At 43.2% G+C, this 23,950-nt stretch overlaps 6 protein-coding genes and 1 long non-coding RNA gene across 7 annotated transcripts; 3 read left to right on the forward strand and 4 right to left on the reverse strand.

Moving 5' to 3' along the window:
* Positions 1-424: 424 nt before the first annotated feature.
* Positions 425-2,454, reverse strand: LOC142848252 (histone H3.1). Its single transcript, XM_075970055.1, has one exon. The coding sequence runs from the start codon at positions 2,316-2,318 to the stop codon at positions 1,908-1,910; it is 411 nt and encodes a 136-aa protein (XP_075826170.1). The 5' UTR covers positions 2,319-2,454; the 3' UTR covers positions 425-1,907.
* A 611-nt stretch (positions 2,455-3,065) lies between these two features.
* LOC142848253 (histone H2A type 1-E) lies at positions 3,066-3,761 on the reverse strand. Its single transcript, XM_075970056.1, has one exon. It carries the CDS (start codon positions 3,721-3,723, stop codon positions 3,331-3,333), a length of 393 nt encoding a protein of 130 aa, XP_075826171.1. The 5' UTR covers positions 3,724-3,761; the 3' UTR covers positions 3,066-3,330.
* A 262-nt stretch (positions 3,762-4,023) lies between these two features.
* LOC142848255 (histone H2B type 1-C/E/F/G/I) lies at positions 4,024-4,464 on the forward strand. The gene has a single exon (XM_075970058.1). It carries the CDS (start codon positions 4,052-4,054, stop codon positions 4,430-4,432), a length of 381 nt encoding a protein of 126 aa, XP_075826173.1. The 5' UTR covers positions 4,024-4,051; the 3' UTR covers positions 4,433-4,464.
* Positions 4,465-5,739: 1,275 nt separating this feature from the next.
* LOC142848256 (histone H2B type 1-C/E/F/G/I-like) lies at positions 5,740-6,154 on the reverse strand. The gene has a single exon (XM_075970059.1). The coding sequence runs from the start codon at positions 6,133-6,135 to the stop codon at positions 5,755-5,757; it is 381 nt and encodes a 126-aa protein (XP_075826174.1). The 5' UTR covers positions 6,136-6,154; the 3' UTR covers positions 5,740-5,754.
* LOC142848254 (histone H2A type 1-E) lies at positions 6,127-6,886 on the forward strand. The gene has a single exon (XM_075970057.1). It carries the CDS (start codon positions 6,434-6,436, stop codon positions 6,824-6,826), a length of 393 nt encoding a protein of 130 aa, XP_075826172.1. The 5' UTR covers positions 6,127-6,433; the 3' UTR covers positions 6,827-6,886.
* Positions 6,887-10,511: 3,625 nt separating this feature from the next.
* Positions 10,512-14,544, reverse strand: LOC142848840 (uncharacterized). The gene is made up of 3 exons (XR_012910482.1): positions 14,412-14,544; positions 11,988-12,088; positions 10,512-11,173 (listed from the first exon to the last, which is right to left on the reverse strand). It is a non-coding gene; the product is annotated as an uncharacterized LOC142848840 (long non-coding RNA).
* A 4,325-nt stretch (positions 14,545-18,869) lies between these two features.
* LOC142848841 (histone H3) lies at positions 18,870-19,717 on the forward strand. Its single transcript, XM_075971026.1, has one exon. The coding sequence runs from the start codon at positions 18,908-18,910 to the stop codon at positions 19,316-19,318; it is 411 nt and encodes a 136-aa protein (XP_075827141.1). The 5' UTR covers positions 18,870-18,907; the 3' UTR covers positions 19,319-19,717.
* Positions 19,718-23,950: the final 4,233 nt, after the last annotated feature.

Below are 23,950 nucleotides of genomic sequence, written 5' to 3' on the forward strand. Positions count from 1 at the left end.
ATACCATGGCTGACTGATGTCTATGGGATGCCTGCCTGTATCTAAATAGAAACAGTGGAGGAGGAATGGATGCAGCGCAGGATGAGGTGGGACTGGGAAGAGGGGAGGGAGGCGAACTTTGGTTTTAAAAGGGAAGGTGGGAAACACAAATAAAAAAATCATTCAATATAGAAAAAAAAATACAAAGCTCAAGGAAAACCCAAATACCTGTTTGGGGTCTGAAAATCCTAATATGTGTTTTTGACTGGAGAGCCCACAATTAAAAACATGAGCAGAAATTTTTTTAAATAATAAGTTTCCTCTTGGTTCAGTGGAAGACTCAAGGACCTTGATAAAGACTCTATTGGTCTTTCTATTGTTATGATAAAACAATGACCAAAACCAATTTGTGGAGGAAAGGGTTTATTTGACTAACAATTCCCCAGCACAGTCCATCACTGAGAGACATCAGAGCAGGAATGTTGAGACAGAAACAGAATCAGAGATCATGGAGGAAAACTGCTTATTGGCTTGCTCAGCCTAAGCCCTTGATCATGTGCCCCGGGCATGGCAGCACCTACAGTGAGCTGTTCTGTCCCACATCAATTATTGATCAAGAAAATGTCCTACAGACGTGCCTCCAGGCTATTCTGATGGTATTTCTTTTTTATTTGTTTGTTTTGTTGTTGTGGATACCGTTGTTGTTTTATTTGTTTTTCTGGGTGTTTTTGAGACAGGGTTTCTCAGTTGCTATAGAGCCAGTTCAGGAGCTGCCCTGTAGAGCAGGCTGGCCTTGAGCTCAGAGAGATCCACCTGTTTCTGCCTGAGAATGACTATGGTATTTCTTTGGATGAGCTTCCTTCTGCACAAGTGACCTTTGTTTGGGTCAAGTTGAACAAAAATATCCAAAGAACTGTTAAACACTTGAGAAATAAAACATGAGGCTCTCGATATCAAAACTGCAGCAATCCAGAGTAAAAGCCAGTGTTCTTCCTTAGAATTTTCACTTCTTTTAATTTTCTATTGTTTTTATTTTTAATTATATATAGTTATGTGTCTATGGTTGGTAATGTGCAGGAGAGTACGGGTGCCACAGGATCCAAGGCGCACAGGATCCCCAAGGAGTGGGAACCATAGGCAACTGGGGATGAGATTAACTGTCATGAAACCAAGCAGAGTCCTCTGCCAAAGCTTAACAAAGCCATCTCTCTAGCCTTTCTTTTGAGACAAGATAACTACCCCAGATAAGAACTAGAATTCATTTTGTATCCCAAGTTGGTCTCCAACTTTCAATTTCCCTGCCTCACAGGAGTGGCCAGTGTGCATCTCTGTGCTAAAACTATTGTCATTAGCCCGAATTATAACCCATTCCAGAACTGTAACACTGTTCTAGAATGAAAAAAGCTGGGAGCCTATCTGAAAGCAGGAGGGCCTCAATTCTTGAAGTGCACATTTCGGACTGCCAGCTAAACAAGTTATCACCCAAGACAAGGCCTCAAAACGCCACAGCTCAACGTCCTTCCAGAACTGCCTATTTCAAGAAATGTGGCCGGTATTAAGCCACGGCGAAAAGGAACCGGAGATGGAATATAGAATTGGGACGGTACATAAATTTAGAGGATAAGGGGATTCATAATCAAGGCAGAGGTCCCGACTTTGCTCCAAAGCCAACACTTAAAAAGAAACTGAAGCACAAACGTGGGCTCACATAGGGTAAAAGGAATACAAAAGGGACTAAGTACAGCAACTACAATGTTAAAAAATATGCAGAGGCAAAGAGACTGGGATGTCTAAAATCTTACACTTTACAGGACTTAGGAATGCCCAATCATAGGTTACCAGCTGATAAATGAGGTGCATACTCTTTTACAGAAAATGTGGGTGGCTCTGAAAAGAGCCGTTGGGTTCAGCTTTGCATTCAGTGGCCTTTATGCCCTTTCCCCGCGGATGCGGCGAGCCAGCTGGATGTCCTTGGGCATGATGGTGACGCGCTTGGCGTGGATGGCGCACAGGTTGGTGTCCTCAAACAGACCCACCAGGTACGCCTCGCAGGCCTCCTGCAGCGCCATGACGGCCGAGCTCTGGAAGCGCAGGTCGGTCTTGAAGTCCTGCGCGATCTCGCGCACCAGACGCTGGAACGGCAGCTTGCGGATCAGCAGCTCGGTCGACTTCTGGTAGCGCCGGATCTCGCGCAGCGCCACGGTGCCGGGCCGGTAGCGGTGGGGCTTCTTCACGCCGCCGGTGGCCGGGGCGCTCTTGCGGGCGGCCTTGGTGGCCAGCTGCTTGCGCGGGGCCTTGCCGCCGGTGGACTTGCGAGCGGTCTGCTTTGTGCGAGCCATAGCTTAAAGAAAAGCAGATGGAATTTTGGCAAAGCCTAATGCTCTGTTGCTGGAGTACGTATATATAAGGCGAGCGAGCCCCGTTTTCATTGGCGCACACAGGAAAATTAGCACGGGAACCTTATTGGTAGCTCTGTTCACATCACTGTCCAGGACCCGCCCTGTTCATTTTAATATGTTCCCTTGATTGGTTTTCGACTTTAAGTAGATACTGTTCTTTTAGCTTGCACAGAAAAAAAAATAGTACTACCAAGTTTCCTTCAAAATAATTATTACTTATTAGGATATAAGTTGTTTGCCTCCTAAATTTTTTTAGTGAGTCCGAAACATAATTTTTGGAAAGGCACCGGCTGTGAGTAATTGATCAAGTAATTTGATAGTGTTTTTCCCTTCTACAAAAAGATTCACATCAAAATCAAAACCTAATTGAATTTGGGGGGGTTTTATGTTATTGTTAAGGCTTTCAATTCCATATGAACATTCAGAGGACTAATTTCAAACTTGATTTTTAACTTGAATGAGCATTTTCCATAAAACAATTAGGGGTGGGGGGATTCTAAACGTGTATAAACAGGATGGGAATAAGGCTCACTCTGAACAGGTAGAATGCTGCTTAAATTCCAGTTGAAGTTTGATATTGCAAAGAGGATTATTAACTCAATTGTCAAGAATACTCATCACAATTAGGAATCTATAAACTGCAGGGGTCAGGATCTCCAAAATTTTTAGACTTCAAGACAAAAAACATTATCACCATGTTGAATCCGCATGATGCTTGGTGTTGGCTACTAGTTCTGGGAAATACGCTTGGCTTTCTAAGTTTCCTTATTTACCTAGTTACCTTCCAGGAGGCTCTACTGATTTGGCCAATAGTCTCAAACTGTTAGTAGCTGGAGCTCGCCAAAAGACCGAGTTCATTATTGCAGTTTGTTCAACTCTTTCTTTGAAACTGTGGGGGCTCTGAAAAGAGCCTTTGGGTCTGAAGTTTCTTAAAGTTCTGATGGTTGTCAAATTACTTCCCCTTGGCCTTATGATGGCTCTCGGTCTTCTTGGGCAGCAGCACCGCCTGGATGTTGGGCAGGACGCCGCCCTGCGCGATCGTCACGCGGCCCAGCAGCTTGTTGAGCTCCTCGTCGTTGCGGATGGCCAACTGCAGGTGGCGCGGGATGATGCGCGTCTTCTTGTTGTCGCGGGCCGCGTTGCCAGCCAGCTCCAGGATCTCGGCCGTCAGGTACTCCAGCACGGCCGCCAGGTACACCGGGGCGCCGGCGCCCACCCGCTCCGCGTAGTTGCCCTTGCGGAGGAGACGGTGCACGCGGCCCACGGGGAACTGCAGGCCGGCCCGGGAGGAGCGGGTCTTGGCTTTGGCGCGAGCCTTACCGCCCTGTTTGCCGCGTCCAGACATAGCAGAAAAAGTGAAAGACAATTACACAGCAAAATAAGCTTTGGAAATCCTAGATACGGGGGGGCCGATGAGAAGCTACTTATACTGGAAGCTGGAAGTGAAAATGTAAAATGTGATTGGTTAAAATTATCTTATTCACGGGAACCAATAAGAGAGGAGATGTAATACGACCTAATTTACATAATTGTGTCACTGAGCAGTTTTCAAATCATAACTGACTAATCTCGAAGCGCTCATTTGCATACAAAGTCTATAAAAGCCCAACCACTACAACCCTACTACGCTTACTTTTTACTCTTTTTAGTTTTTGCTGTTAGCTTTTGTTACAATGCCTGAACCTGCGAAGTCCGCGCCCGCCCCGAAGAAGGGCTCCAAGAAGGCCGTGACCAAGGCGCAGAAGAAGGACGGCAAGAAGCGCAAGCGCAGCCGCAAGGAGAGCTACTCGGTGTACGTGTACAAGGTGCTGAAGCAGGTCCACCCCGACACCGGCATCTCTTCCAAGGCCATGGGCATCATGAACTCGTTCGTCAACGACATCTTCGAGCGCATCGCGGGCGAGGCGTCGCGCCTGGCGCATTACAACAAGCGCTCGACCATCACGTCCCGGGAGATCCAGACGGCCGTGCGCCTGCTGCTGCCCGGGGAGCTGGCCAAGCACGCCGTGTCCGAGGGCACCAAGGCCGTCACCAAGTACACCAGCTCCAAGTGAGCGCGCCCGTTTCGCTCTTAAACCAAAGGCTCTTTTCAGAGCCACCAATTTTGTCATTTAAAGTGCTTGTGACACCTGATTTCAGCTCATCTTAAACTAAGGCGCAAAACTGTACAGTATTACGTAAGTAGATCTTTTTATTTTTATTTTTTTGGTTTTTCGAGACAGGGTTTCTCTAGCTTTGGAGCCTGGACTGGAACTAGCTCTGGAGACCAAGCTGGTCTCGAACTCAGAGATCCGCCTGCCTCTGTCTCCCGAGTGCTGGGATTAAAGGCGTGCGCCACCATTCCCCGATAGTAGATCTTTTTAATACGGTAGTACTACTTAGCATTTATTACACCTTCTAATCCTACAGTATCACAGCTTTAGAGAACTTAGTTCCAATGCTTTAATCTGGTTTTCAGGAAATGCTTGTGCCAATTTATACTCAAATGATGGGCTGTGTTTAAATGCACCATAAGCCACTAACAGTTCCACACCGTTAATGCTAATGTAATTCTAAAACTAATTAAATGTATCTGTGGCTTTGGTAGCACTTCATTTACTACAAATCATTGAACCTATTATAAACGTGCATCTTTAATTTTGCCAAGAATTTTGTCGTCAGTTTTGTTTTAAGTTTTAAGGGGTACGGTTTAAAGATTTTTTTTTTTTTTGGTTTTTTTTTTTTTGGTTTTTGTTTTGCATCAGAAGTCAGGTAGCTAAATTACTGGTATGGCAGTTGCTGCACCATCTTCATTCGCAATATGAGATTATGAAAGCTTAATTTCTGTTGAGTTTCAGGAGTTTCCAAAGATAGACTAGATACTTTATTCTGGAACCACAGAAGGCAAAACAAATTAATATGTATTGTGTTCTTGTGTGATCAAATGAGAATAACAAACTCACATAAAGCTCCAGGATAGTAATATTTCAAATTCTATTTCCCTTCTCCGAGAGTATATACTCGGAGAGTGTATCAATTTAAGAGAATCCGACTTTTTACTATACATTTTCTAGACTGTGGTGCGTGTATACCTTTAAATAGGGTTGTGCGCTTGTGTGCGTATAGTTGCTGTCCCAAAACAAGCTTTTAGAAAATGGTAGCTTCTGCCTCTTGAGTGCTAGGATTTTAAGACGTGGGCAGCTTTCTACTTGCAATTTCACCAGCAAAGGTTAATGGTGATAAGAACCTGGTATAGTGCCCTGCCCAGACGTCACAAAAAGACAAACAGATGGAACTTTAGAATTCCTGTAAACTCAAGTAGTGCGACCATAGCTCTCTCTTTGAGAAGGTGGGTGGCTCTGAAAAGAGCCTTTGGGTTAAGAGCGAGACAGCGCGCTCACTTGGAGCTGGTGTACTTAGTGACGGCCTTGGTGCCCTCGGACACGGCGTGCTTGGCCAGCTCCCCGGGCAGCAGCAGGCGCACGGCCGTCTGGATCTCCCGGGACGTGATGGTCGAGCGCTTGTTGTAATGCGCCAGGCGCGACGCCTCGCCCGCGATGCGCTCGAAGATGTCGTTGACGAACGAGTTCATGATGCCCATGGCCTTGGAAGAGATGCCGGTGTCGGGGTGGACCTGCTTCAGCACCTTGTACACGTACACCGAGTAGCTCTCCTTGCGGCTGCGCTTGCGCTTCTTGCCGTCCTTCTTCTGCGCCTTGGTCACGGCCTTCTTGGAGCCCTTCTTCGGGGCGGGCGCGGACTTCACTGGCTCAGGCATGGCGACACAGTCTAGCAAAACTGTAACGGCGAGTGGGCCGGGGCCTCCCTTTTTATAAGGCGTTATTCAAATGAGGATTAGAAAAGCACACTTCTAATTGGGTAATATTTGGGCAATGTCATCTTAAGCATGGTCCAATAGAAAAAAGCGATGACACAAATGCTTCCCATTGGACTAAATGAAAAGAAAAAGGCAGCCAATCGGAAGGGTCCTTTTTCGCGCCCAGAGAAAACTATAAAGTCCAAGCTCTTGCTTATTTTCATCTAACACAGTTGCTAACAGCTGTTAAATCTCTGAGATGTCTGGACGTGGCAAGCAGGGTGGCAAGGCTCGCGCCAAGGCCAAGACCCGCTCCTCCCGGGCCGGCCTGCAGTTCCCCGTGGGCCGCGTGCACCGTCTCCTCCGCAAGGGCAACTACGCGGAGCGGGTGGGCGCCGGCGCCCCGGTGTACCTGGCGGCCGTGCTGGAGTATCTGACGGCCGAGATCCTGGAGCTGGCTGGCAACGCGGCCCGCGACAACAAGAAGACGCGCATCATCCCGCGCCACCTGCAGCTGGCCATCCGCAACGACGAGGAGCTCAACAAGCTGCTGGGCCGCGTGACGATCGCGCAGGGCGGCGTCCTGCCCAACATCCAGGCGGTGCTGCTGCCCAAGAAGACCGAGAGCCACCACAAGGCCAAGGGCAAATAAGCCCCGCTTTCTCTCAGTGATCCTTAGCCATAGAAACAAAGGCTCTTTTCAGAGCCACCTCCTTTTTTCAATAGAAAGTGCTGAAATACTATCGTAGCCAGAAGAAACTTCATTTTAAAATCGGCCTCTATCTAACCCAATGAATGGTTGTTATTCAAAGTTGCTAAAGCCCGCAGAAATGGCATTTCCTCTCTGTGTGATTTATGCACTTAAGAACAAACCGTGAAATGCGGTTCTGTGAAATGCTTTAAGATCGCCTTAAGACATTTTGGAATTGTGATAATTTGACAAGTGAAGTTCTGGCAGTATAATTAAACCCAAAATATAAAAACAAAGCCCTACTAAAAATTTAAGGGGGTTTCCTTCTTTTTGGAAGTTTTCTGTTTTTGTATTGTCAAGACAGGGTCTTACCATATATAGTTCTGGCTGTTCTAGAGCTCACTTTACAATAGATCATGTTGACTCTGTCCTCCCTGTTGCTGCAATTAAAGGTGTGGACCACTATATGAAGCCAGTGGAGGGTTTGGGGTTTTAATTCAGAAAAAAAAATTAAGAATTCAAAGCTGGTATTAATTAAAACTAAAGTTGACTTCGAATGTTTTAATTATTCAGTCTTGAATACTTTTTTATCACTTTTGGAAGTTGGTTATTTCGAAGACTGGGACTGAAAAGTGGTAAGCATTAAGAGTATGGTTGGAGATGGCAAAGTACTGTCCAGCTGCTGCTTTTCTTTACTTCTCATTGATTTATGTTGTATTTATTTATGTGACAGTGTGTGTGCGCGCGCCACGTGTTTGGTTCCCTCGCGGGCTAGAAGTTTTCAGATGCCCTAGTGTTACTGTGTTAGAGTTGCATGTTCCTGTGAACTGGAATCCAGGTCAGGTCCTCCGGAGGAACAGCAAATGCTCCGAACAGCTAAAGCCATCTGTACAGCACCAACGTATAAATCTATTTTATTTATGTATTCATCCATCCAATCATATATTGATAATATCATTACAGTTCTGGCTGCCCTGAAACTTACCTTGCAGTCCTAATCAGCTTCAAATTCACAGCAATCCTAGTTCAACCGACTTTGCTCTGGGAATACAGGCATAGCTGAGGGTTAAATATACAGACAGGGCAAGAGGTGTGACTGAAGTGGTTTCTAGGGGCTGGTTAGGAAAGACACTGGTGGACAATGATAGCTTCAGTGCTCATAAACCTCAAAAGCTTTACAACTGAATCATTGGTAAACTCTAGGAAAAGCAAAGGAAACAACTTGTAATGGAATTTCAATCCAGCAGGTAGACCTTGGTAGCCTGCACGGTGAAGGCCCACCTTTTGTCAAAGAAAGCAAAATAACCCCTACAAAAAGAAAAAAAAAAAACTGTGCCTTTACAACAGTTCCTCAGATACGAAATACAAACAATGAAGCAAGTTCCAAGTACATAATCAATCTTTGTCCTGTGTACTTCCTGAGGAAAGCACTAGAATGTTCTATATAGTGTGTTCTTTACATATCTGTGTTCTTTAACACAGATAATCAAGGATATGTGTAATTGGCAGAGGAGTTGAAATACGGTCAAACAAATATTTATCAGAAATTGTTACTGCCTTGTGGCCTAGTTATATTGCAATCTTTGAGTTATTTTTTCCTATGTGACAAAGATAATTGTGGGGGTTTTTTTTGTGTTGTGATTTATTTATTTATTATTTATTTATTTATTTAAGGATTTCTGCCTCCTCCCCGCCACCGCCTCCCATTTCCCTCCCCCTCCCCCGAATAATTGTGTTTTTTAATGGCAAAATAATCCATTCCCTTTGTAATGAAGGCCAGGATCTTTGTAGTGAAGGTGTAAATGCGCAGACATGGAGCCTTAGCAAACCAATGACACCATGAGTCCCTAAAATCATCTTGAAACCATCAGTAAATCTTGCATGCGACAATGGTCCACAATGACCTTAATTCCAAGAGTCACATATTTCTCAACAGAACATACAGCTGCTCCTTGTGTCCCTAAGTCCCTTTCTTGATGTCCTCAAGAAGCCTCCATCAGGTGAAGAATCAACTTTCCTACCTGCATTTCCCCCTGCCCTCTTGCAAAAATGACAGCGGAACACATAGGAGAGGGGTTACTAGTGTCCAGTTTCCATAACTAAGCAACATGGAAAGACTAGAACCTTCGTAGTCTTCTTGTTGCCTTCAATGTCAATGGTATATTTCTTTAACTCGTTATTTTAAATGGGTAAGAGCTGAGGTAGAAGAAAATAGGAACCTGACCCTTACCTGCCTAATCCTCATGTACATCTCTTGTTGAATGAAGACTGTTAACGTGGTTGATTAGAGACTGCCCAAACCTCAGACAACACAGAAAATATAGGAACAGTATTAAGATTACTTGTGACCCGTCCTCAGGATGGAAATGTGTTTTGACCTCACCCATACATAGCCTTGTATACAAAAATTTCTTTGTTTGGGGGTTTTTGTTTTCTTTTGTTTGTTTAGTTGTTTTTGTTTGGTTTGGTTTGAAACGGGATTTCTCTGAGTAGCCTTGGCTGTCTTGCAACTCATTTTGTAGACCAGGCTATCCTCAAACTCAGAGCTCCGCCTGCCTTCACCTCCCGAGTACTGGGATTAAAGATGTGCACGTCACCATTGCAGGGCTACTTTCTCATTTTCATTCCTGTTTTTGCCTTGACTGTACAGTTATTCACCATTTCCAAGCCTGTACAGTAATTCATAGATAACCTGATAATTAATTGATCTCTAAAGTAGAAATCAAAGAGTATATGTACTTAGTTTGTTCTTAAATTAATTTTCATAGTATTAGGCCATCCAGTGACAAATCATTCCTCACACTTAGAGATTACTAAAGGGGAATAAACTCCCTCCCTAATACATATGCATGTGTCCAGCTCTGGTGAATGATGCTGGCCATCAACAGAAGACTTTCCTAACTTCCATACACGTTAGAGTTATGCATTCCACACTTTGTCATCCCTAGCTCTCTGTCATGTCCCAGCCTCAGATTACACTTTGAACAAGTTAAACAGAGGCAGGAGACTGCAAATCTGGCCACTTGGGCAGATAGGAGATTTAGAGCAAAGATGTTGCCAGAACTATTTCTGAAGTACACGGTTGTTGTGTTCTTGTTGAATAGTTGTTACCCAGGTTCTTCTTCTCCATCTGCCAGAATTACACTTTTTCTAGCAAGAGCTTAGGGGCAGGCTGGGACTGAAGGGTAGTTGTGATTCTGCACTGGCCCCTAGAGCTGCAGCAGGAGCTTAGCGACTGGCTGTAAAGTCTCCTTTTGTTATGGAAATAAAACATAATTGGAGGTGAATCTTCATAAACAAACAAACATTAGCATCCAAGTAACTTTTGCTTATCTCTGATAGGCCTGGTTAACACGTTGCTTATCTCTGGAGGCAGTGCTGCCTTAGCTAAATTCTATTTTGTGTGACTTAACGTCTCCCTCCTAAGCAATTCTATTAGCAAATCTATTAGCAAATCCTTTAAGCATCATTTGAAACACTTTGATTTCTTCTTCATCACATCAGTGAAAGTAGTAAAAGCTATGAAGGTCTTAAACCATTTCAAAAAAATGAATTGTTGTAAAGAATTTTTTAAGCAAGGAAAAAAGGTTGCTACCATGAAGTGAAACAAAATTATTATTCAGAAGCCAATCGTCTTTGACGTTCTTACTTTTTATTGTTACATTTTCATTAATGTATTTAGTGCTGTAACCACCCACCTTGATATGATGATTAGGGGGCAACCTGCAGGATTCTCTTCTCTTGCACCAGAAACCTTCCATAGGCTTAGACTAAACTCCTCGGGTTGGATGCCATGATCCCACCTGAAGAGTCAACTTGCCAGCTATGCTCTTTGGAGCTCTGTCCATCCCACTAATCACAAAGAACTCTCATTGCTACACAGTTAAAACACTAGAGTCAAAAAGTGATTCAATGTTTGATTGTATCAATAGTAAAGACAAAAATGAGGATGTATGTTTCTATACAATACAATTGTGGCCTTATCCATTCCATGCTATTCAACAGAGCCCTCCACAGTTCCCTGTTTTGAAGGTTTTGTTGAAACTGTACATTTTTACTAGGGGAAAAAAAAAGACAGTAACATAAAATGTCTGAATCGTCCTGTAATTGTAACTGGGCGGGGGGGGGGGGGAGACAAAGTGCAGAGAATTGTGATTTGGTCAATGTCCATGTGTGTATCCACAACTTCACAGTCTTCCAGCAGCCTCCTGCCCCTTTCTACACATTTCTGCAATGTTTAGAATTACTGTACTTAGGCTCAACCTTTTGAAGCCACCAAGGCTAGGTGTAGGAACAGTAAAATGGTCCCTGAAAAAAAAAAAAAAGATTCAATATCTGTTTCTCTGATAATCTCATGAATCTAGTTTTCACTCCTGGGCATCGACTTTAGCAATTCATCAAATAGTAGATAATCTTGCTGTTCATTCATCCCAGACCCTGGTTTTCTTATCTCTGAGTTTCTAGATCTTTGCCAAACATTCAAAAATAAATGGTTCTATTCCTTTTGCCCTATTCAAGAAACAACTATGGTCTTACACACTTATTTCTTCCGTCTATAATCAATGAAACATACAGTGTTTGCATATAAAGAGATACAAAAGACTAGGTTACACCAATTTCTTAAAGAATCCATTTTAGGATCCTTTAAGATGGTTTCAGATGGCTAAAAAAAGAAATGGTTCAGTGGTTAAGAGCATATGTTCTTGGAGATAATCAGTTTGAATACTAGCATCCACAACAGCCAGCTCACAACTGCCTGTAACTCCAGGGCCAAGGGACCTAACAGCTTCTTCTGGACTTCACAGGCACCTTCAAAACATGTACACACACACACACACACACACTTTAAAAATAAATCTAAAACTATTAATAATGACTTTGCCTGCAATCCCACCACACAGAAGGATGAAAGAAGAAGTAAAGGACCTCTTAGGTTCGGCAATGAGATTTACAATGAATATCTATCTTGCGGACATTCTATATTTAAAGAATTCAAATATTAATAAATGTCCTTGATACTACATCTCTTCATGTCTTGATAAACAAGTATATGGTTAGGATCTACCCTTCATTTTCCAACAAAATTGGCATTGGCATACTATGTATGTTTAAGAGTACTTACCTAGTGTGTATCTTTAAGAGTAGACTGCAGAGTCCCCAGGAACTTTCGGTTCTTTTTTCATACTATAGCCATGTCAGTTTGATTGAACATGCTCCAGAGACCTTTGAAAGAGAAATCAGGCACCCAAGCATTTCAGGTACGCATTTCAAACACACCACAACACATAATTGCATGTACTTAATCACAAACCTTCGGCAAATCAAATGTTCGAGACACATGTTAGCTGGCTAAGTACAATGGCTTCAGTGCTGGGTTGACCAGAAACCTGTAATACACTAGGGAAGGATGACTAACATTAGGAAAAGGAGCAGGGGGTGGAGAGATGACTCAAGAATTAAGAGTACTGACTGCTCTTCCAGAGATCTGAGGTTAAATTTCCACCACTACATGGCAGTCAACTGCTGTCTATAACCCCATTCCAGGGAATCTAACACCTTCTCTTGGCCTCTATCAAGGATTGTATGTAAATGACATGCAACCAAAACACCCAGACATATAAGCCCATCTCCAGCCTCATCAACGAGGAGACCACCCCTCCCCCCAGTGGTGCCGAATATGTTCCTGGAGAAAATATCTGGGACGCTGTCACCTACAGGTAGCGCTCCAAGCACAACACCCACATGGCCATAGACATGATCTATGCACTCAAGTTCCAGGACGGTAGGTTCTTTGACTTGGGCAGCCAAGTCTGGCTCTTACGAATTCCAGTGGACATTTAACATCCCAGGCCCTTTTCAGGACCTCCTAATCCTTTGAATTAGTCTGTATCCCCTGAGAGTCTCTGCCAGGGACCTTAATGAGTAGTCGAATCTCTTTGCTACTTTGTTATTAGTACAGAGTAATGTGATTTCCCATTCAGACCTTGTATAAGAAACTGAGACCACTCTGGGAGGTTAATATGATACCTGTGTCATCTCAAAAAAGTAGTCATCGGGCTTGGTGGCCAATCCCTTTAATCATTCCCGCACTCCAGGAAGAAGAGACAAGGGGATCTCTGTGAATTTGATGCCAGCTAAGGCTATATGGCAAGACCTGTCAAAAACAAGAGGGTGGGGAAGTTTGGGTGTTTTTAAAGTTAAAAGAAGAGTGTGTCCTCAGATAGAAGACACAGTGGGTTTGAAAGAAAGCAAAGTCTATATTACTTTGTTTTATAAAGTGGTGTTTTGTAGCCTCTAAATTGTAAATTGCTGCTAAAGGAAGGCCTGACCCCCCCCCAAAAAAAAAACATGGACCAAAAGCAAGCCCATGATTCTAGGAAATCTGCTGTGCAGAACGCAGGCGGGCCTCACCACCAGGCCCAGAGCCCTGAACTTCAAAAACTAGCCAATTAATTCAGCTCCCATAACACAGATTCAAAAATCAGATTATTCAGAAAAACAGCTTCTAGGTCTGGTGAAGCCATAAACCTCTGCCCTCAACTACAAACACTGCTATCCGATTCTGTCTGAAAATTCTCCAAACCCTGGATGATGTACCTCTAGGTATCGGGCGGGACCCAGGTCTTAGACCCTTGTCACTGTTGAGGTCCAGTAGCATTTTTATTCTATTTGTCTAGCTCTGCCCATGCAATTGTTACATTTTTTCCTTACAAACGTTAGAGAATGAGCTTTTAGATTTTACTGTTTATAAACTGCTACAATTAATATCTCAAGACTATAGCATTTATACTAGAGAATAATTGTCCATTAAGATGTCTGCAAATACATTTTTTTCAGATCACTCCTTCTTTAAGTTCCTTATTAAAAGTTCATCTCAAGGATGTGGGGCTGTTTTTCCACATGGTCTCCCTGTGTTGCACTGGTTGGCCGATTACATCTCAGCCATTCATACACCTGAGTAGCCCAGGCTTGTCTGGAGCTCCAGATGCCTCTGCTTCAGTCTTCAGAGTACTGAGATCCCAGACCTCCAGCACATCTAGTGTTTTGGGTTTTGGTTTTTTGTTTTGTTCTTTTTTATAGAACCAAAACTAGAGAGGGAACAGGCCAGACATAATCCTTTGGGGACTCAGTCAAAGACTTTCTGGTTTTATTACTAGAAAAGTAAAATAAAAATAATTTTAAAACATTTTATCCGGGGCTGGAGAAATGGCTCAGTGGTTAAGAGCACTGACTGCTCTTCCAGAGGACCCGGGTTCAATACCCAGCACCCACATGGCAGCTCACAATTGTCTGAAAATCCAGTTCCAGGGGATCTGACACCTTCACACCAATGCACATAAAAAAAAATAAAGATCAATAAATTTAAAAAAGAAAGTAAATTAGGTGTAAAACATAAAAATAAAAAGTTTTATCCTTAAGTCTGGCTTCACAGAGTGACAGACTATCCAAGCCCCAAATAGGAAATTTGCTACGTTTTTAGTGGACACTTAAAAAGTAAAAGTTGTTGGGTCTGGAAAAATGGCACACTACAGTTAAGATTACTTACTGCCTCTCCCGAGGAAGGGGTTCAATTCCTATAACTGACAGGCAGTGGACAATCATCTGTAACTCTAGTCCCAGTCGTCTGACGCCCTCTTCTGGCCTCCAAGATCACTGCATGCATGTGGTATACACATAAACGTGCTGGGAAAGCACCGATCCACAAACAGAAAAAGAGAAAAGAAACAGCAGCTTTAAGAAGCCCACCTTAGCCAGGCTTGTAAATCTTTCCAATAAATTCCCTTTGTTGGCGGGCTGTGGTGATGCACGCCTTTAATCCCAACAGTTGGAAGGCAGGGGCAGGTGGATCTCTGTGAGTTAAAGGCCAGCCTGAACTACTAGAGACTAGTTCCAGGACTGGCTCCAAAGCTACAGACAAACTCTGTCTTGAAAAACTAATAAATAAATAAATTAATTAATTCCCTTTGTATATGCACGCACGCACACACACACACACACACACACACATTTCCCAGTCTATAAGTTCCATGACGATAGAGAACCATGACGAGTCCACCGTGTCTTTCAAAATGTTGATTAATTCAATTAATTAAAAAACATGAGTGTGTTGAGACGGGAATGGGCACCAGATAGTTTGAGATGCTTTTAAATGGTTTTCTCTCAAAACCTTGTATAATATATAGATAGGTGGGAAAAAAAATCCACGGTGACCTAATTCCCCCAGGCTTTCGGCTGGGTTCACTGTGACAATGATTCTCAAAGAAAGACCCATCAATATGTTTTCCACAGCTTGGGGGCTCTCAGAAATCAAGACCCGCAAAAGGCCTAAGTGAATATTTACCGATTTTGACCAAGCAGTTGAATTTGAAAGCATAAGAAGGAAGTGGATTTGGTTAAGGTAAGTCACTAAACTGGCACAGCAGCTGGGAAGATTCAGTGCAGATTAGGTCACAAGGCTATTGTTTGCATTCCATATCTCCCGTGGTAAATGTCGCTTTTCCTTCATGGAGAGACTGCGTTTTCTGTGGGCTTGAGGTGGGTGTTCTTTCCTGCTTGGAGCAGTCAAGGTGAGCTTCTTTTTTGAGACAGGGTTTCTGTGTAGCTTTATTTATTTATTTATTTATTTATTTATTTATTTATTTTTGGTTTTTCGAGACAGGGTTTCTCTGTTGTTTTGGAGCCTGTCCTGGAACTAGCTCTTGTAGACCAGGCTGGTCTCGAACTCACCGAGATCCGCCTGCCTCTGCCTCCCAAGTGCTGGGATTAAAGGCGTGTGCCACCACCGCCAGGCTTCTGTGTAGCTTTAGAGCCTGTCCTGGAACTCACTCTTGTAGACCAAGCTGGCCTCACAGAGATCCGCCCGCCTTTGCCTCCCAACTGCTGGGATTAAAGACATGCATATCACCACAGCCCGGAAACAAATGGAATTTATTGGAACAATTTACAGGCTGTAGTTCAACTAATCCAACAATGGCTAGACTTGCTGTGAATAGAAAGTCCAAAAATGTACTAGTTGCTCAGTCGCACAGAGCTGGGTGTCTCCACAGGGCTTCTGTTTATACTGGAATACCCAAGAAGTCAGCTCCACGGCCAGTGAAGGAGGACTGATTTTGCTGAAAGGGCAAGGGAAAGCAGGAAAGATGCAACTGAACCCCTCCGTCTTCCATTGTCCAGCAGAAGGTGTGACTCAGATTAAAGGTGTTACCTTCCTGCCTCAAGACTTGGATTAAAGGGGTATGTCATCCTGACTCAAGATCTAGACAAGCGTGCCCTCCATTTCTGGACCGTAATTCATTCAGGTATAGTCATTTGATGAGCAGAAATAGCCATCATACATAGCAGTATGGGTAAAGTCTCTTGCATGTCTTCTTTCAGTGCTTCGCCTGAAGGCTACTCCTCCTAGGGGGTCAATCTTATATGACCTTAAGGTCAACTCGATCTGTACGTTATGTTCACTTGGAGAGTTCAACAAAGATAAAATGCAAATAATTTAGCATATAAAATTTGTACAATAACCATCTGACATAGGAAGACCAATTGCCTATTGTTATCTATAAACCTTGAGGTGCCTCCACTTAACACTTTACAAGAAAACGAAGCCACTCTTCGAGAATTCTAATCAAATGCAGGCTATCTAGGCTTCTTCAGGAAAATAGCTTTAAGGTGCATTCACAGATTTGGATGAACACAAGCAGCTGTAGCAAGGAGCACAGAAAAACAGGGCCTTATGTATGGTTTTTGGTTTGTGTATTCCTCCCATACATAGTTAATTACAATGCAGTTGGATATTTTATATTGTTAGGCAGTGTCTGCTGGAATGAGAGAAAAGAGAAAAGAAGGGGCAACAGGAGAGAGATATGCTCAGCTCCTAACCTAGACAGAAACAGCAAGACATTACACATACATCAACAAACCCCTGTGGCTGGCTCCTGTTTTTCTCCTACCCTTCTAGGGCCTTCTCCTACACCTACCACACCAACAGTTCTGGGGAAAAAATGAAAAAACCAAGTACATTACTTCACTTAGAATGTGCAAAATGATCCTGGTCCAGTAGAGTAGACAGGAACCCTCTACCCTGATGTATTCCTACAAAGATCAGTTGAAACCACAACCAGAGACATAGAAACTAGAAGGCAGTGCATCTGTATGCTTTAAAGCCACTGAATTTTACGAAGCCTGTCATGCAAAAATTGAGAATTAATATAATGGGCTACCATGTTCTCTAAAAAATTATAAACTTAATCAAATCGCCAGCTAAGTGAAGGAAGGGTTACAGGGAAAAAAGGAAACAACCAACTATTATGTAAAATTTTTATCACACTCCAGATATATTCACTTTGGAACTAGTATGAACACGTGTTGGTTGGTGATTATTTTACGAGCACGTTTTTAAGCCTTGACATCTACTCAACCACAATTTACCAAAGGTCATTCCAACTTGTTTAAAAAAAAAAAATGTGCTTCAAAGTAAGCATGTCTTTGAGCACTAGCTGTGGTAAAACGCTTAGAACGTAAAATCGTAGATCTTTGAAAAGGCCAAAGTGGAGTGAGGGGGATTGGGGGGAGAGCAGACCAGAGCCCTGACAGCGACCAGACCTTAGTTTCTCTTCATTACAATGAGACAGAGCTGAGCAAGCAGGTGTCATGAAAACCACAACTTATGGGTGACAATCAGCAAACACCCCCATAAATCCATCTCAGCCAACCCAAAATCCCTTCTGCTAGCTCAGCAAGCCCCCGCCCCTGGACTTCTGCAGGTTAAAGATTGCTTTCCCTACCCTGCTGCTGGAAGGTCCCTAACCAGTCGGTCCTTTCACCAGTCAGCCCCAGATTAATCCCTCCTCTCTGGAATTCCCCTAACTCTGCTTTTTAAAAGAAACTTGTGAGCTTCTCTGGGGGTTGCCACGTGCCACCCTAACGTTGGAATTAACAAAACGCTCTCGTTACTGCATACGTGACTGCTGGTGTTCTTTGGAAGCTTCTCTCGGACTCTAACATCTTTGCTTTAGATCTGGTAAACTGAGCAACATGCTGCCGAATTGAAAAGTATTGAGACTCTTTCCAAATTTACTGTGCAATGCAGGGATATGTAAACGAGGAGTTACCGATCTAAACTCTGATTGGACCGAAAAAGACAGTAGACTAAAGAGTGTAAAAAAAAAAATTCTAAAACCTTGTGAGGGGGGTGAAAGAATTGACTATTTTGCAGATCTAGGTTGCTTCGCAACTCTAAGTCGTAATTTTGTATCCTAAGAGTTCTTTTTACAATTACCATTACACGTCTATATCGTAATTTGAAAATAAGTTGTAACTCCCTTGTTTAACTGAAATTAAGGAAAGGAACTCTAACGTGAGTAGGAGCAAAGGATTAGCTCTGTCCCGGAGCCTCAGATCTCCGCGGAATTTCTTTATACGGTCACAAAGAACCTCCTGAAACCCCGCTCCGCCATCTTTTCGGAGGTTTTAGACTGGAGATGCTTTCTCGCTATGCCCAACACATTTTGTAAATTGACAGCAACTATGCTGACGTAGCTCGAAGGAAACATAACTTAAGTCAGAAGAAAGTACATTCTGACAATTTCTGTGGCGACACCAACACGTGTAAAACGTGGCAAGTATTTCTTGAGCTGAGCATGATTCCGGGATCCTGGGAGTGGAAAGCAGAACCTCACGCATGTAGTTATCGCCGCCAAATAAAGGATATGAGCAATTTTGAAATATGTGTATGAAAAATAACAACTGGAGATTATTAGGCAGAAAAATGGCAGAGTTAAGAAAAGTGGATAGGCTAAAACTACGTTCGTCAGTGAAGAGCGTCCGTGCTTAGTTTTCTTTTTTTTAAAAAAAAAAAAGACTGTTTAAGGGGGCGGGCTTATCATTGGAATGTAGCAATCACAAGAATTGGCCAATCGTCAATCCCTAGAAGCACTTCCGCAAACTCCGACGGAAGCCTGAGAGCTGCTGGACGACAGCCAATCAGAGCAACGCGTTTCCTGTATAAATACCAGGGTCGCGCACTCTTCCTCCCGCTTTTTGTTCACTATGGCTCGTACAAAGCAGACCGCTCGCAAGTCCACCGGCGGCAAGGCCCCGCGCAAGCAGCTGGCCACCAAGGCCGCCCGCAAGAGCGCCCCGGCCACCGGCGGCGTGAAGAAGCCCCACCGCTACCGGCCCGGCACCGTGGCGCTGCGCGAGATCCGGCGCTACCAGAAGTCGACCGAGCTGCTGATCCGCAAGCTGCCGTTCCAGCGTCTGGTGCGCGAGATCGCGCAGGACTTCAAGACCGACCTGCGCTTCCAGAGCTCGGCCGTCATGGCTCTGCAGGAGGCCAGCGAGGCCTACCTGGTGGGTCTGTTTGAGGACACCAACCTGTGCGCCATCCACGCCAAGCGCGTCACCATCATGCCCAAAGACATCCAGCTGGCCCGCCGCATCCGCGGGGAGAGGGCTTGAGCACATTTCCCACATTGGCACGTAATCAACTAAAAAGGCTCTTTTAAGAGCCAACTCCCATTATCTGCAAAAGGTGCTGTAGTGCCTGTGAGCCTTAGGCAGGACTTAGTCGGGTATCTCCGTACTTCGTACCTTTTCTTAAGCTACAAGAACACTTTAGGCTGTATATATAATCAGGATGCCCTGTACCTGCTATATTCTAAGTGAAAGTTGAAATAAGTCAGAAAAGGTGCCCACTGCAGTTTTGTAATTTCATTGGTCTTTTCTGTCTTGAGGGTTTGGATCCTGAAGTTTACGTTAAGATGCCACGTGGGTCTTGGAGTCGTCCTGAAGAGAAGTCAGGATTCTGGTTATCTGTCCAACACCTATAATCAATTTCTTAATGCCTCTTGTTTTGTTTTTGACACTAGGTCTCTTCACCTACCCTGTTGTAGAGCTCAATTTATACACCAGTATGCGCTCTCGCATTCGACTCCATTTTCCTCTTGAGTGTGGGACCTAAGGCATGTGTCACCACGCCTGTTTTCCTTAGGTATTAATTTATTAATCCCACTTTAAGAAAGGTAAGATTTATTTAGCAGGTTTAGTTATAGAATTTTAGCCTCTTGTAATGTTACATTTACAGTTGTAGAAGACAGCAGTTATTACAATGTTTCACCATTCCAAACAGCATCCGTGTCGCAACTTCAGTGGTTTGAGACACACCAGTAACAAAAATTCTGGAGGTTTAGTGCTTTTTTTTTTTTTTTTTTCTCAATTGGAGGTTTCCCTATACTGGGCTTGCCTTAAGCTCTTCATTTAGCTAAGAATGACATTGAACTGACCTTCCTGCCTTCCCTTCCCCAATACTGGGATTATAGGCCAGGGCTACTACCTAACCCAGTTTAATTTCATTATTTGAAGGTTTACTAGTCTTATTGGCTGTCTTGATAGGCACTAGGTTTAGAAGCAATTGAATTTGGGTGACATCCTTACTGTGGTCAGCTTCAGAGTCCACTTTCCAAAGGTGCAGAAAAGAAGGAGGTGTCAGGATTTCAGGGAATCTCATTGGGAGAGAGCTATCTCCTCTTTGTCAGTGGAATGAAGTTGGTGTTCAAATCTGGCCTTGGATAGAAACATGGCTCTGATATTCTGTTTGGGTTAAAGATTAGAACATTGCCTGTTTATCATTTGGCTAAAAGACACCCACCCCACCCCCCAAAAAAGCTAATGTTTTGAAGATGTGTTAAAGACCTAAGAAAAATAATTATCCTTTTAATGGGATAATGTACCTACATGTTCCAGGAGGTTCTTTTAAGATGATGTTCCCTGACAAGTTTCCTAAGATCTAATTTAAAGAAAAATAAATTTTTATCCTGTCCTTTTTTCATTTTGAGGCAGTCTTCCCCCCCTGAACTCCCCCCACACACACTCTGCCTCCCAAAGACGTGGTTTCTGTATGTAACAGCCCTGGCTGTCCTGAAATTTACTCTGTAGACCTGGCTGGCCTCAAACTCATGCGTTCCTCCTGCATCAGCCTCAGGAGTACTGGTTTTATTTTTAATTTTTTTTTTAAACCAAAACATTTATGTTATGACAGATTGAAATCCTCAAGATGAACTGGATGCTGCAACATCTGCCCTCTTGGGCATACCTGTGGATCTTGAAAATTATATATATATATCTTTTATTAAACTCAAAAAGACTAGTAACATAAAGACATTTTTAAAGTATCTAAATACCTCATGTTGGGGTTGGGGGGTTGATAACACTTGGTTACTTTATTTTCAACATGTAGTAATATAAAAATGTATCTTTAAAAGTTTTCTGCAGGTTTTCACACTGTGGGTTTAAATTCTAATTTAAAAATAAAAAATTTGAAATGGTTAGTACCTCCAACTCTAAATATTTCCTCCCACATTGAAATGTGTAAAACTAATAACCATATCTAGGCTGTTGATTGGCGCACACAACACTGCATACGATCTGATACTTATCCAAAAGATGACCATCAGTGGGGCATTCACCAAGAAATACATAATGTTGTATGGTCACTTCAGGCTTACAGGCATATTTTTTATTCAAAATACCCCAACACTAAAGTGTCAGAAGATGTGCAAAATGGAAGCTACCTGTACTCCCAGAACCTGAGAAATGGAGGGAGGATAAAAATTCATGGCTATTCTTAGCTATATAATGAGTTTAAGACTATCATGGGATAAGTGACAAAGACCTGTCTCAGAAACTCAAAACTGGGCTTTGTCATGGTGGAACACACCTTTAAACCCCAGAACTGGCAAGCAAAGGCAGGACAATCTCTATGAGTCAGCCTAGTCTCTATCAGGTGATACATACAGGCAAGGTTAGGAAACATAGTGAGACCCTGCCTCGAATTAAAATAAAATATAACATCCCCCCCCCCCAGACAGGGTTTCTTTGTAGCTTTGAAGCCTATGCTGGAACTAGCTCTTGTAGACCAGGCTGGCCTTGAACTCATGGAGATCTGCCTGCCTCTGCCTTCCAAGTGCTGGGATTAAAAATGTGCACCACCACCTTAGAACAAAAATTTTTAAGTCAAAGTAATATAATGAATTAAGTATGAGCTTCAGAAATAAAAGTTCTTACCTGCGGTTCTCCTCTCTACCTCCTCCTAAGACAATGGTTAGGAAATAGGATCTACCTTCCCCAGTGTGGGACCTGCAGCCCCGAGTTGATATCCCTGCCCCCATTTGAAGTGCTTATCTGCAAGGAAAATATAATAAATTCCCTCTGCTCCTGGAGCGGGGAAGGAAGGAATTTTGAGTGCATGGTGACCGTTCCTTGATCCCTGCCAGGGTCAGGTTACAGTCCCTTCGCAGCCCCCTCCTCCTTTGGTGCCATGGTATAAAAGCCAGCCCAGCAAGAGAATAAAGGGAGAAGCTGTTTCACCTCAACCTCGTGCTCTGTGTATTTTATTCAACCTGGACGCCCTCCGCCGAGATTCTTGGTTCCAGCCCGCGCTGGCGCGGCACCCCAGTGTAGGAAAACCAGAGCTAGTTCTTGCAAAGTAAGCAATAATTACTAAACATCATCTTCACCAACCTTTTAATCTTGCAGCTAACTAGACTACTAATGATGAGGATGATAATGATAATTTTAAAAATCCGCAAACCTTATTTGTCCAAAAGTCGATCACAACACAGCATCATTCGTGATGAAGTTCTGCCCAGCCCCAGAAAGAAGGCTGCCACGTGGAGGCAAAAAAGAATGAGGAAGAGACCTGGCTGGGTTTCCTTACATAGCACACCAGAAGCCATTCATATGCTTTCCCTCCGATCGTATTTCTACATAGTGGTGCGTGGTAGTGCTCTCCTCGCTGTAGCAGGAGCAGGTGTTCAAAAACACCAAAAGCCCGAGTCATTCCTCCTGAGCCCATCATTTGGATGGCACCTAGGTAACTAAGCAAACAAATCATTAGCCATGTCTGTATGTACTTTCCTTCCACCGGATTAAAGTTTAAAGTGGTCTTAAAACGGAGAACATACAGTTCCATATAATTGTGTCCCAAGCAGTGGCTTATTACTGAAGAATGAAATGTGGAAATTACCCATGGGTTGGACCCAAAGGCTCCTGTGCTATGTAAAACTACATACAAGCTACTTTATTTTTTACATCTCCTTTATTAATAGAGTATTTTATATGGCCATGACGGATTTTTTTAAAAAGCCTACTGGGTAATCCATAAATAGGCAGAAATTTTATCTTACAGAAATGGTAAGCAAAATACAAGAAAATTCAGATATACTCTTTAATTATTTTGTTTACACATTCTAATGCATCCACACATTGTAAATATTGACATTTCACATATGGGCATTTCTCTATTTTGCAGATTTCCCTTAAATTTGGAGTTACATGCTTCAGCAGAAAAGGGAGTAGATAATAAACGAGGCCATAAAGAAAAGGGTCAGAAAAATATCCCCATTGTGTTCACATACATTTTAATATAGGTTGATATATGTAATTAAAATCTCTAAATCCAATTGATATTAGACAGTATTCTACTCAGTTCATGGGACTTTATAAATTCAATCAAATGCACATTCACAGAGGGAAACGAGTGAAGAAAGATGGGCCTACCTCTGCCTCCTGAGCGGTGGATTAAAGGATATGAACAGGGCCACGGGCATTTCCACTGGGTCTCATCCTGCTGAATACTTGCTCAACAGTCCACAACTTCGAATGGCTGTGAAACAGGGTTTCTCTGTAGCTTTAGAGCCTGTCCTGGAACTAGCTCTTGTAGACGAGGCTGGCCTCGAACTCACAGAGATTCCCCTGCCTCTGCCTCCCGAGTGCTGGGATTAAAGACAAGCAACACGACTACCCAGCTAAACATACATTCTTAAAAACAATGATTTTTAAGTACTTAAAGTATGCAAAATAAGAAAAATTGTCACTAGCCTTTATTTTAATCAGGTTTGCAAACTTGGTCTCTCTGCAAGTCCAACATATTGGAATAACCAGAGAACCAGGGCTCGATTAGAATTGGGTTTTTATAGTAGTAAAGGTGGGGGTGAGGGGTTTCTGAGGTTCAGGAGCTCTGATTGGCTGACATCTGTCTAGGGGTGTCCTGGCGAATATGTGCTGGCATGTGATCCTATCCACAAAGGTTGG

This window comes from Microtus pennsylvanicus, chromosome 4 (assembly GCF_037038515.1).
Source record: "Microtus pennsylvanicus isolate mMicPen1 chromosome 4, mMicPen1.hap1, whole genome shotgun sequence".
In the NCBI taxonomy this organism is placed as follows: Eukaryota; Metazoa; Chordata; class Mammalia; order Rodentia; family Cricetidae; genus Microtus; species Microtus pennsylvanicus.

Bases quoted from the DNA above. Each gene is read 5' to 3' on its own strand.
- LOC142848252 (XM_075970055.1), bottom strand. From the start codon at position 2,318: ATGGCTCGCACAAAGCAGACCGCTCGCAAGTCCACCGGCGGCAAGGCC.
- LOC142848253 (XM_075970056.1), bottom strand. From the start codon at position 3,723: ATGTCTGGACGCGGCAAACAGGGCGGTAAGGCTCGCGCCAAAGCCAAG.
- LOC142848255 (XM_075970058.1), top strand. From the start codon at position 4,052: ATGCCTGAACCTGCGAAGTCCGCGCCCGCCCCGAAGAAGGGCTCCAAG.
- LOC142848256 (XM_075970059.1), bottom strand. From the start codon at position 6,135: ATGCCTGAGCCAGTGAAGTCCGCGCCCGCCCCGAAGAAGGGCTCCAAG.
- LOC142848254 (XM_075970057.1), top strand. From the start codon at position 6,434: ATGTCTGGACGTGGCAAGCAGGGTGGCAAGGCTCGCGCCAAGGCCAAG.
- LOC142848841 (XM_075971026.1), top strand. From the start codon at position 18,908: ATGGCTCGTACAAAGCAGACCGCTCGCAAGTCCACCGGCGGCAAGGCC.